This window comes from Formica exsecta, unplaced genomic scaffold (assembly GCF_003651465.1).
Source record: "Formica exsecta isolate Colony F162 unplaced genomic scaffold, ASM365146v1 scaffold1136, whole genome shotgun sequence".
NCBI lineage: Eukaryota > Metazoa > Arthropoda > Insecta > Hymenoptera > Formicidae > Formica > Formica exsecta.
The window spans coordinates 252372-264497 of NW_021848476.1; the positions used below are offsets into that span (position 1 = coordinate 252372).

General features: G+C 33.8%; 4 protein-coding genes across 7 annotated transcripts in view; 2 read left to right on the forward strand and 2 right to left on the reverse strand.

The window, feature by feature from the left end:
- LOC115237115 (dynein regulatory complex subunit 7-like) overlaps nt 1–3524 on the forward strand; it is a 4118-nt gene extending 594 nt beyond the window's left edge. Inside the window, exons 2-11 of the mRNA XM_029809971.1 lie at nt 142–495; nt 762–1173; nt 1343–1600; nt 1684–1840; nt 2051–2114; nt 2189–2401; nt 2466–2687; nt 2763–2999; nt 3075–3295; nt 3383–3524. Of these exons, the coding sequence (XP_029665831.1) occupies nt 142–495; nt 762–1173; nt 1343–1600; nt 1684–1840; nt 2051–2114; nt 2189–2401; nt 2466–2687; nt 2763–2999; nt 3075–3257 (2100 nt within the window). The 3' untranslated portion in view covers nt 3258–3295; nt 3383–3524. The remainder of the gene's footprint in view (nt 1–141; nt 496–761; nt 1174–1342; nt 1601–1683; nt 1841–2050; nt 2115–2188; nt 2402–2465; nt 2688–2762; nt 3000–3074; nt 3296–3382) is intronic.
- On the reverse strand, nt 3339–5782 carry LOC115237205 (putative FERM domain-containing protein FRMD8P1). 2 transcript variants are annotated; one of them, XM_029810111.1, is made up of 7 exons: nt 5355–5782; nt 5124–5254; nt 4590–5039; nt 4007–4464; nt 3771–3929; nt 3533–3698; nt 3339–3460 (listed from the first exon to the last, which is right to left on the reverse strand). In XM_029810111.1, the coding sequence occupies exons 2-7, from the start codon at nt 5212–5214 to the stop codon at nt 3420–3422; spliced, it is 1365 nt and encodes a 454-aa protein (XP_029665971.1). In that variant the 5' UTR covers nt 5215–5254; nt 5355–5782; the 3' UTR covers nt 3339–3419. The 2 variants fall into 2 exon arrangements, with proteins under 2 accessions (XP_029665971.1, XP_029665964.1); XM_029810104.1 differs by having other exon boundaries at nt 5124–5271.
- Nucleotides 5783–6372: 590 nt separating this feature from the next.
- On the reverse strand, nt 6373–8761 carry LOC115237221 (eukaryotic initiation factor 4A-III). The gene is made up of 5 exons (XM_029810123.1): nt 8376–8761; nt 7671–8006; nt 7357–7579; nt 7032–7286; nt 6373–6689 (listed from the first exon to the last, which is right to left on the reverse strand). The coding sequence occupies exons 1-5, from the start codon at nt 8515–8517 to the stop codon at nt 6437–6439; spliced, it is 1209 nt and encodes a 402-aa protein (XP_029665983.1). The 5' UTR covers nt 8518–8761; the 3' UTR covers nt 6373–6436.
- A 266-nt stretch (nt 8762–9027) lies between these two features.
- Nucleotides 9028–11282, forward strand: LOC115237229 (mitotic checkpoint protein BUB3). Of its 3 annotated transcripts, none has more exons than XM_029810145.1 (5): nt 9028–9118; nt 9527–9743; nt 9802–9871; nt 10173–10483; nt 10594–11282. In XM_029810145.1, the coding sequence occupies exons 2-5, from the start codon at nt 9549–9551 to the stop codon at nt 10996–10998; spliced, it is 981 nt and encodes a 326-aa protein (XP_029666005.1). In that variant the 5' UTR covers nt 9028–9118; nt 9527–9548; the 3' UTR covers nt 10999–11282. The 3 variants fall into 3 exon arrangements, with proteins under 3 accessions (XP_029666005.1, XP_029665996.1, XP_029666015.1); XM_029810136.1 differs by having other exon boundaries at nt 9535–9743; XM_029810155.1 differs by having other exon boundaries at nt 9548–9743.
- Nucleotides 11283–12126: the final 844 nt, after the last annotated feature.

Sequence of the window (12126 nt, forward strand, 5' to 3'; positions counted from 1 at the left end):
AACATAATTAATATTATCATTTATAATATAACAAAATTAATTCAACATTTACATTACATGCAATGTGGATATTTTTAAAAAATTCGAGAATGTAAGTATATGTATATGTATATTATTAAGAATTACAATTCTTTTTTTCAGCCAGAACGCCTATGCTCTCCAACATGGGTATTGCATTTCCAAAAAGGCAATAGTTTTGAATGCGCGACGCTTTTGGTAAGCTTATTATTGGGACAGAGTTACAATGCGTTTGTGGTGAGCGGATACGCATCGCGCGAGCAAGCTCTCTGCGACATGACCAGAAGGAACTGCCCGTATTTGCCGGAGCGAGAACGCACACCACCACCAACCGACATGCCTAAAATTGTTAAATATCAATTAAAGGCACCACCGGATTTTAGAAGCCAATTTCTCTTAGAACTGGAAGAACGCGAGAGAAAAAAGATAGATGCCGAGTTACAACAACAGGAAGAAGAACGACGGAGGATGATCGCTGTATACATCTATTTTATTTAATCAATTTGTTTTATGCGATAGCATAAACTCTATTCTTAATTAATAATAATTAATGGAATGGATTACTTAATAAATATGCCATTTTATCCGATACGCAATGCATAATTAAAATTTAAGAATGAAAATTATATTCTATTATAAGTATTGAAATTTCAAATTTCCTATCTCGAATTTTTTATTAAATACGTTGATATATATATATATTGATTCGTGTCGTAATTGTTCGCTCGATTGTACCATTTTAGGAGTTTGAGCGTCCACGGCCAGACAAATATTTCGGTCACAGAATACACGCGTGGGTGGTGATTCTGCCGGAAGATAAAGGCCCGAGAAATCGAGAAATCACCGATCCGATTTTTATCGAACCTGCCTCCGGAATGTATTACAATCCGACCGATGAAGATACCAACTTGTTATATCTGGGGGTCAAAAGTATTTGGAACGATCAGAATTATTGGGTGAATATGCAATCGCGCGGAAAGGGCTGCGCGGAAATTAATTGGGATTTGAGCAAAGTTGAATTCTGGGAGCATTTGCTACCTGGTGAACCGCGCGTTGCGCAGGAAGACACAGACGAGATCGAAAAAGATGTAGAGCAAGATAAGCATTTGGATATGCCGGCTTCATACGTGAATGAAATCCAAATTCACAGCTTAGGTATACAAATGTCTCTTTTTTAAGAGCCGACTCGAAATACATATATCACACATTATTAATGAGCGGATATGCATCGCTCATCACATACCCAAATAACATTAATAATATAATATAATATAATTAATAACTTTAAGATATTAATATGTCATTATATACATTGCTCTCTTAGATTTTGAAAGACGATATCCACAAGGCAGTAAAACGATATTTTACAAGAAGGCCAAAGTGGAGTTATACGCGCCGTACTTTCAGATGGATGGTTTGATACAACGAATAACTGTTTATAAAGATTACGAATATAGCATTCCTGTTCAATGTTACGAAAAGTATTTGGAGAGAAGCGACTGCCTTACGGAATCTAGGAAAGATCTCGATACGGATACTGTCACGGATTTCTTTGAGAAAGGTCGATCGGATCATTGTAAAGGTAAAATAATTTCGAGTAAAACTCTCATTACTATATGCGAGTTTCGTATTGATTTTTGTATTAACGCTAAGAAATATCAACAGCGAATCGTTATCTCGCATCTGATATTGCCTCAATAGGCAACGAAAGAGCGATAGATTTTTACGATAGTGTGCAATTTGATGGATTATCGCGCATCGAGATGGGTCCACTTTATTTGACTCAATATTACACAAATCGTGAAGATTTTCTTTATTATAGGTACAAATCTCGTTATTTCAGCAGCTATTACATATTTTCATCCTTGTTACATCAGTTCTCTTTAAATAAATGTCAAGACGTGCGTATATACCGTATAAAAAATCAAGTCCCTTAATCTTTACTTTTGAATTTTTTTGTCTGTTTCTTGTAAACTTTTACACATAAAAATGTAATGATATAAATATGTAATATTTTATATTATTTTAACAGGCACGCTCAATTTTCGGTAGACAAAAATAATCTGGCGGATGGTATACATTTTCGACATATTTCAGTAATGTTGATGTTATAAAACCTTAAATTTATTACGCGATAAGTAAAAAATAATTGACTCTTCTCATCTTGTAGAAAATCATTGAAAAATATCACAGGAACAAAGAAATCCCGGCTTGCCAGGACATAGCCGTTCGCGAATTCGCGATGATCGAGAACGAAATTCGTATTAAATTTCATTATGATAAAGATCGAAGTTCCAGAGCTACTCGTACGTTCATAAAACCATCGATGGCAGATAGAGGAGATCGTTTGGTGTTTGATCCCGCAATGACTTATGGATACAATGTAAATTTTCTTTATAACAAAAATGTTGATAAAAAAATGGCGATATAACTTACGTATCTTGCAGCCGGATCCAACTGCACCGCCGGAAAAAAATCTCGATCTGTTTTATAATCTCGATAAGCATTTGAAAGATGAAGATCATTCCATACTCTGTGTCAGAGATGCCGAAACCGAAATCATGGGATTCTTAAAGAGAAGGATCGATGAAAATTCAAATCCGCAGCTCGCGATTTCGTTATTCGACAAAAATCGAATAGTTGAGACGACATCGGCTGACTCGGAAATGGTATTCACCCACATCAATTATTTAATTTTTTTTTTTTATTAATTAAAAGAGCTTTACGACGCTGCTTGTCTTCAGGATGCGGTAAAGGGTCCCAGTCAGCGTGATGATGTCGCGCAAGAGATCGATCCATTGGGACCATATTTAGCGCGGATAGGCAACCCGGCCTACATCAGCAAGGCAGAAGCGTACCTGTTGCGCGATGATTGTTTAAATGACTTTAAGCAATTGTCTATCGATAAAGCAAGTTATATTCTACGTGTTATCGAAAAGCGCGCTGTGGAACTAGAAAAGATGCAAACTTTGCTGACACAGGTGCGAAGCTCTTAGAGTACACTTTCCATTGATATCGTGTCGTACAATTATTCTGATTAATTTATATGTGTGCAGTCTGTTGATTTACCGAAAGCGGAGGAAGATCAGATGCTAGCCAAGATAAACGAGATAAGCTTCAATTTGCACGTGCTTGAAACATATCTGAATCGGCATAGAGATCAAGCGCCGCAGAGATATAGAATATTGACGGATCGTTTGCGGCAAAATCCGCATCTCCAAGTACTTCAGAAAAATTAGAAAAAAAATATTGAGAAATTATACAGAAAAATGAATATGTAAGTATACATATAAAGAATATTAACTTGCATAAAAATTTCGTTTTTCACATGTTACAAAAATCATACTCATTTTATATCATCAAGGAGGATACATATTGGCATTGCAAAATGTACAATATATTTATTGAAAGGACCACGAGCCCATTTGACCAATGCATCGACCTGAAATGATTTTGAAAAATAAATGTAAAACAACTTGAATACGACATAGTTCTCAATTCTGCGTTTCATTACCTTCATCATCAAAAGTGGCCAGCGTGAATTTGCTAAGTTTATTTGTAAAGTTTCCAGTAGGGGAAACTAGCGGATGATCCAACTGATCGTTGCTACCGTCGCTGTTGATAAATTGATGACGATAGTCCTCGGCGAAGCCGGAAATAAGAGTATCCATCATTGGCGCCTAAAGCATAAATCTCTATATTTTCATTTTATAAAAATAATTATTAGATATTCTCGAATATATGACTTGTACCTGTTTTGAAAATACTTGCAGAATCTTATAGACTCGCGCTCCGTTCTCTCGCACCGGAAATTGCAGAAATAAACAAGGCAAGCAATCCGGATTATTCTCGTCCGATGGTTTTGCCATCTCCCAGCTCAGTTCCGAGTATTTTAGCCCTAATAGCAAGCTCTGCATAAATACATTTCAACATGTTATTCTATATATCATATATATTTTATAAATATTCAGTTTGATATTGCACTTACGCACTGCATGTCGTCGACTATGTATACACCCGACGTATTAATCGCAACAAGGACCTGCATGTCGCGATTGGTGATCCACGACGCGAGACCTCTGACAGGTCGCTCGATTTGCCCTTGGAAGAAGGCCGCACCGTAACACGGTAAGTTCCAACAGAACTCGAGATATTTCTTGATTAACTTTTTGGGATTTGCGTTAGCGCTACCGTTATGATTCGGTATTCGCTTGTACTGTTCCAGAAGATGCGCCTCAGGTGCTCCCTTGCCGCCCACCAGTCCCAATCCGAGTCCCAATCCTAACAGGAGACTGGGAAAAGCGTGGTGATGCGGTAGAAATCGACCGCGGTGTCTTCGGAAAAACGCCAAGGTATGCGTTTGCGCGTTATAGGGCCCAAGTTCGATCCGAGCCTGTAACGCTCCTAAAGTGGCATAACGCGCGGGACCGTCACACGCGTATCGTCCTAAACAGAAGTTAAATTCATGTCTTATATGAAGAGAGGAACTATATAATTTTAATAGAAACTGTATAATTTAAATTTCTTTATAGAATAAACTTTCTACATATCTTTTATTTAATGTCATTCACCTTGTAGAACATTGTGTCTGGCTTCCGCATAGAGTAATTCAAGCACTTTAGCATCTTTAATTTGTTCCTCTTCTGCTCTGGACAAAAATATATTTCTACGAAAGTATAGCAAAGGTTCCTCGTCATCGGAATCTTCTACATGAGAGCTATACTTGTTCACGAGATAATTCCACTTTGCAGCCAATTCTACAGGCTTATGTGTTGGACGTAATTGAACTTCCATCTGCGAAGAACACATCCATAGTGCAAAAACTGGTGTAGTGGTTACTAAAGAAAATCTCAATAAACCCAGTTCTGCCTCTGATTGAACTATTGTAAATATCTGCTGTGCCGTCACATTTTGTTCAACTTCCATCGTCAGAAATACTCCTGTCATTAGATAAACAGCTATGCGTATCGTAGGTCTTCCTGTATTTGAATATTGTGGCTGATTTGTCATTGTTTTATTCACTGCAAATAAAAGGAAAGAATTTTAAGTATTGAAAAATATCAATTCTCTCACTTATAAATTTAGAAAAATTTATAAGTACATACAAGTAGATGAATGTCCTTCTGACTTGTAGTCATTTGTATAGCGACGCAGTGGTTGTCCTCTTTGAATTGAGCAATCATTTTGTTGCTCCATTTCCTTCAGAGTTTTTCTATTTTTCTCTTTTTAATTGTTACTAATTAATTATAAAATCTATTAAAACGCAAAGTAATCAAAAAACGAATTAGAATTGTAAACATAAACATTGCGCTATAATGATCAATCCATATACTCACATTAATAATATTATTTTTGACTTAGTATTTTGCAATTAATACTGTTTACTATTTAAAGTATTACATATTGTTTATAACACGTTCCCAGTATTATAATCACGAAATTAAATAATTGTTTTTGTTGCTAACTCATTATTATATCCTAAGTACATCTCTCCCACATTATTAACGCGATGAACCGTGTTTATTGGTATCATTAGGATCACACACATTATCAAAATATTTTTTAGTTTACCTCTTTTTATCTTATTTCAGTTTCAACGCGTGTTACTAAGCTCTGTCGCGCTGCCATCTGAACAGTGAAGCTGCAGCAATTTTATTGATTATTTGTATGTAGAGTGTACAGTATATCCCGATATCGTTCGTCTTTTTATCAAAATTAATATTTATATAGAAAATAAAATTATTTATCATTTAATCTTATTAAAGCCATAAAATACTTTATTAATAAGAAACACTAATTATCATTTTTCACAATTCTATATCTACATTCATATAGTTTTATCATTACAGTGAAGAGATAGAACTTTTTCTACTTATTATTAGTTGAATAGCGGTTTTACCCAATTGCAGCATCTAGAGTCTATTATGTCATAAGTGATTAAATTCTCTTAATTAGAAGTCTATATGAATTAACTAATTGGGGAAATAAATTGGTCCTAATTCAGGACCAACAGATCTCGTTTTTATCACAATGGGATATGATAAATTTCACTTCACATACATATAAAACTCAAATCTACTTTCTTTAATTATCACGTAGTTGCTTTATTCATTAAGCAACTCAGTTACCATGATTATATATAACATTATATTTATATTATTCTTATAAAAATAGTATAAATAATATAAACTAAAAATAATTTAAAGACCATATGACATTCATTAAGGAATCCTCAACTCTTGTAGTTTTCTTGTTGCCATATAATATTTTTAGAAAGAATCAGAAATTTTGTTTTCTGAATAAACCATCCAATAATGCATGTGAAAAGTGTGTAGCTAAATGACATTCATGAAGTTAAAAAAATTGTTGTTTTATTGAAGTAATTAAACATATTTTTATATATAATCTCTTAGATCTCTTATATCAGGTCGGCAACGTTCATCGGCATTTCGTCTATTTGTGTAGAGTAATACTGCTCGATATCTCGAAGAATCCTTATATCATCAGTTTTTACAAAGTTTATCGAGACACCTTTACGACCGAAACGACCCGATCGACCTATTCTATGAATGTATAATTCACGATTGTTAGGTAAATCGTAATTAATTACGAGTGACACTTGCTGAACGTCGATACCTCTCGCCCAGACGTCCGTTGTGATTAGCACGCGACTGTAAAAAAAAAAAAAAAAGAAAAATATTAGTATAATATAATTACCTATACAAATATTATCTTAAAATGGTATATTTTTAAGAGGATCCAAAAGCTCATCTGTTTTACCGACCATAATAATTAATATTTGCTTAATATAAAAGTTTTGCAGTTTGTATGTACAAAACAAGATAGGTCTCCACTCGGAAATGCATGAAAGAATATAAGTGAACATTTAGAAACGTGTTTAGAACCTAGTAAAAAAGATTACTGTGTGCAAAATTTTGCAGACTATGTTCACTTATATTTTGCAGACTATGTTCACTTAGGCTTTTGGATCCCCTTAAAGGCTATAATCTTACCTTTGACCAGATCGGAATTCTTTCATTATGTTGTCTCGTTCCTTTTGAGGCATGTCTCCATGCATAGAGCACACAGTAAAGTTAGCTTCTCGCATCTTTTCTGTCAACCAATCTACTTTACGCTTGGTGTTACAGAAGATAACTGCTTGTGTTATCGTTAATGTGTCGTACAAGTCGCAAAGTGTGTCAAATTTCCATTCTTCTCGTTCTACAGCGACAAAGAATTGTTTAATTCCTTCCAACGTCAATTCATCACTAGAAATGCAAAAAGTGTTAAAATACATTCATATTTAATAATATAAAACAAAGATGAAAAATTATTTACCGTTTGACAAGAATACGAATAGGATCTGTCATAAATTTACTAGTCATCTCAAGAATTTCATGTGGTAAAGTGGCTGAAACTAGAACCACTTGTGTCGCCGGTGGTAGATATCGATATACGTCGTAAATTTGCTCTTTGAAGCCTTTGTTCAACATTTCGTCGGATTCATCCAGCACTAACATTTTGATAGCTCTGGTTCTAAGTACCCGTCTCTTGATCATATCTATTAAAAATTCACGAAAATTTTATACAAATCTTATAATTCTGCCAAAGTCTATCATGTATACTTGATAAAAATAAAACATGGTACCTACCAAATACTCTACCAGGTGTGCCAGATACAACATGTTGACCATAATCGAGCTTTCTGATATCTTCCCCAAGATTTGTGCCACCGATACAAGCATGACATTGCACATTCATAAAGTCTCCTAATGCGAGGATGACTTTCTGAATCTGAGTTGCAAGTTCCCGAGTTGGCGACAAAACCAGAACTTGAGTTTCCCGTACTTGTGTGTCCAATGATTGCAATATTGCAATTGAGAAAGTAGCGGTCTTTCCTGTACCAGATTGTGCTTGCGCTATCACATCTCTGCCTTTCATAATAGGTTTAATGGATCGTTGCTGAATAGCAGACGGTTTTTCGAAACCTATATAAAAATAAAAACAACTTATTACTCTTATGTATTTGAAACTATGTCACAAACTATGCTTTACTGAGTGAATATCGTTATAAATTTGTTAATATTAAAATAATAAAATTAGAAAAAGAGAGACGACATGAAGAGGGAACCTGATAAACTTCTGCAATACGTATATATTGGAATTGCTAATGATTAGAATGGATAATTACCATAGTCACCATTTTCATAAAACGGAATACGTATAATCGTTTATCATAAGTAAGTAAACGCGAAAATTTATTTTTGTAATCTTATTAAAACCGGTCCAAAAAGAAAAATAAATCGCGAGAAGAATTCGAGGTTAGACATTAATATAACAAGCAAATAATGCCACACCATATGCGTAGATCCCACGTAACAATTCGTCGCGGAGACCCATATTATCGAAGGTAGGAATAACTTCGACATCTTCGCTGGTTTCAAACTCGACGTTTGATAAATCCTCTGTTTGCGCCACACGACGTGATTTATCCGCCATTTTATCAAAGCGTTTTCTCACAGAGTTCACTCGTTCACTGATGTAACGTAGTAAGACGCGATTCTACCGCGTTGCAATATAAAGAGGTTTCCTAAAAATTCTGCCTCCCGTTTTGTTTAATGAATTGTCGTTCTGAGCTTTCAAGTTCGCAGTAATAATATCCGATAACAAGTCAAAACGTTGAATGTAATTCATGGAATTTCCCTGTGCGTACTTGGCGTCATTGGATGCATTTACAAGTGTAATATCGTTCATTGAAAGCTCAGTGGACGACTCAGTGATTGGCTGCTATTGTTACAGAAATTTTTGGAATCTTAAAAATTCTCTATCGGATAGCCAATCGGTACGTCTGACAAACTCGTCGTAACTTCACGCTGGTTGGTCACATGATTGTGTCAACGAAAGAGAAATGCGATGTTTGAACGATGAAGTGAGGGAGAAGTGCGCGGTAGGAGTTTCTACCGTGATTTTATTGCGTTAGGGTGCCTTTACATGGCAGCGTCAAGCGTCTATATATATTTATTTGAGTAGAGTGGACACTTGTATTACATACGAATTGAAAGCTTCCTTTTTATTTATATTGCCCCTTGTTTTATATCAAGTAAGTGTACAAAAATTTCGATTGAGCGGTCAATTGTCGAAATTGTTGGTTATATTTATGAAGCATCAACTTTAGTAAAAGATTAAGAATTTCCGTGTTTCTTCACTGAATTTTCATCCGCTGTAAGACGAAGTGCACACACGACGAGTGTTCATTATTTATTTCTGTTAAATGCAATCAAAATTGTGTAAAATATATTCTTAATGCTTAGAGTTTTTACGTAAAGAATAATGAGTAAAGTCTGATAGAAATGGTCTAAACGAGTTGAAAATATTCATATTATTATTAACAACTGCTTATAATAAAATTCATTTTTTTTATTTGTCTTATAGTTAGCACTAATTTAGAAAAAAATAATGCAAAATTAATTAAAACTCAATTTGGTATTTAATTGTAAATACTAATCAGATACAAAGGTGCTTCTAATAGGATGGAATCCAGGACTGAATTTAAGATAAAATCACCGCCAACGGATGCAATTTCTGCGGTGGAATTTGGACCAAACTCTACACAATTCCTATTAGTATCATCATGGGACAGTACAGTACGATTATATGATATCCACGCAAATACAATGAGATTGAAATATAATCATGATTTACCAGTGTTGGATGTTGCATTTCAGGTATGTAAAAATTATTTCTCTCAATGGTAAATTTTTTTTATCACAAGATTGCTTGCAGGATGCTGTCCATGCATATAGCGGTGGGCTAGGAAATACTTTAAAGATGTACGACATAAATAGTAATACAGGTATTATTATGTTTTCTTTCTTAATTTCGCTATTTATACATAATGTTAGAATCCCATAATGATAACTTTGGCGAAAGTTATCATTATGGGATATTGATAGTTTTATATATCCGCCAACAGAGCCCAATACTTTGTTGCAAATGGATATAATGCCATCATACAAGCCTCTTAATCAGAATTATATACATAGTGATTTGACTAGATTCAAGTTTAAAACTTTCGATTACTAGGCAACAGTTTTAACATAGAGTTCTAACCATTTTTCCTTAGAATTGCATACATGTAATGAAAATAATTATAGAATCAATAATGGGTACACATGACAAGCCAATCAGAAAAATAGAATATTGCGCGGCCGTAAATGCCATACTAACTGGCGGTTGGGATGCTGCGGTGAAACTATGGGATCCACGAACACCCACTTGCGTCGGTAGTTATTTGCAACCGGAAGTGGTTCTGGCTTTGTCTGTATGTGGTGACAAATTTGTCGTGGGAACAGCGAAACGGAAAGTTTGTATTTGGGATTTGAGAAATATGGCAGGCATGTTTCAAAGAAGAGAAAGCAGTCTAAAATATCAAACGCGCTGCATTAAAGGTTTTCCTAACGAGCAGGTGCGCATTTCTCTTTTGCAAACATTCTGTATATTTTATTTAATTCTTACATAAAACTACTTATATTAAGCTCTTACCTTTTTTTCATATTTAATATTCTACTTATACAGGGATATGTATTAAGTAGCATAGAGGGTCGAGTTGCTGTCGAATATCTTGATACAATGCCAGAAGCTCAGAAGAAGAAGTACGCGTTCAAGTGTCATAGAATAAAAGAAAATAATGTTGAGCACATTTATCCAGTCAACGCCATTAGCTTTCACTCTGCATATAACACATTTGCTACTGGCGGTTCGGATGGTTATGTGAACATCTGGGACGGTTTTAACAAGAAACGTCTGTGCCAGTTCCATCGTTATAATGCCGGCGTAGCTGCACTTAGTTTCAGTCATGATGGTTCTGTTCTCGCGATAGGAGTCTCGTATTTAAACGAAGCTGAAATTCCTCCGGGCGGCAGTGACGAACGAGAAATTTATATAAGATATGTCAATGATCAGGAAACTAAGCCAAAATAAAAACTGATATTGCACAAAAGAGCGTGATTATAAAAAGACTTACTAGACAGACGCGAATCTCCTCAATGTATATTCATTTGAAGCAAGAAGAAAAGGTGAAAATGGAGAGAAACGCATCGTGTAACAAATTGTAAATAAATATTTGATTATTAATTTATATACATTTCGATGCAAAAGATAATATGTCACGTTAAGATTTAAATTATTAGATTTAACAAAAAAAAAATGCGTTTATAAAAATATTTTTTATTTTCAGTAAACAGATTAGATTTTGTGCCTATAAATTCTTTTGCTATTATTATTGTATCCTATGATATTAGTACTTCTTTTTCAATATATTCAGTACGATCCCAATATTTTATATCTCTCTTTATCTTCTTCATTACAAAAATATTGAAGTATTTAAGATAAATACTTCAATACTCTAAATATTCTTAAATACAGTAAAAATAATGATCTCTTTAATTTATATGTATAGATATACATAATTACATGCACATACCATACATATATATAACTAATAAAAACATATATACGTTTATAGATATATTAAATATTTGATACAATATAAATTATACTTTTTACTGTATATGATAAAAAAGAATAAAAGTTTTTGTACTTTTAATAAGATCATAAAGATAAAAATATAGATGCAAATAGATTAAAATAAATGATTGTGTGTATATTGTATAAAATTTATATATTTACTAAATAGCTTTTATTAACCAATACAATAATTGCAAACAAGCTACAACATTTTAAGGATAAATGATATTTTTTATTATGTACGTATCAATTGACATTAATTCTGGAAACTTTCACTCAAAAATCGATCCCTAGAAAACGAAATACGCATTATCAACGAGATAGCAATTTGTTAATAAATCTGTTTCAGCATAAAAAGAGAAAATAACTTTTTGCCCATTGACCGTAAATTTTTTTTCCGATAAAAAAAATGCAGTTATTTCCCTTCTCTATTTTTTATTGCAGCAATTTCATACTTTAACTTTCAACATAAAATAGTACAGCACTCTCTTCTCTTAGAAATATGTACAAAGTATTTAAAAGTACTCAATTATGTAAGATACTTGGATGCAAATAAAGCAAGTACAATTTTTCAGTCTTTAA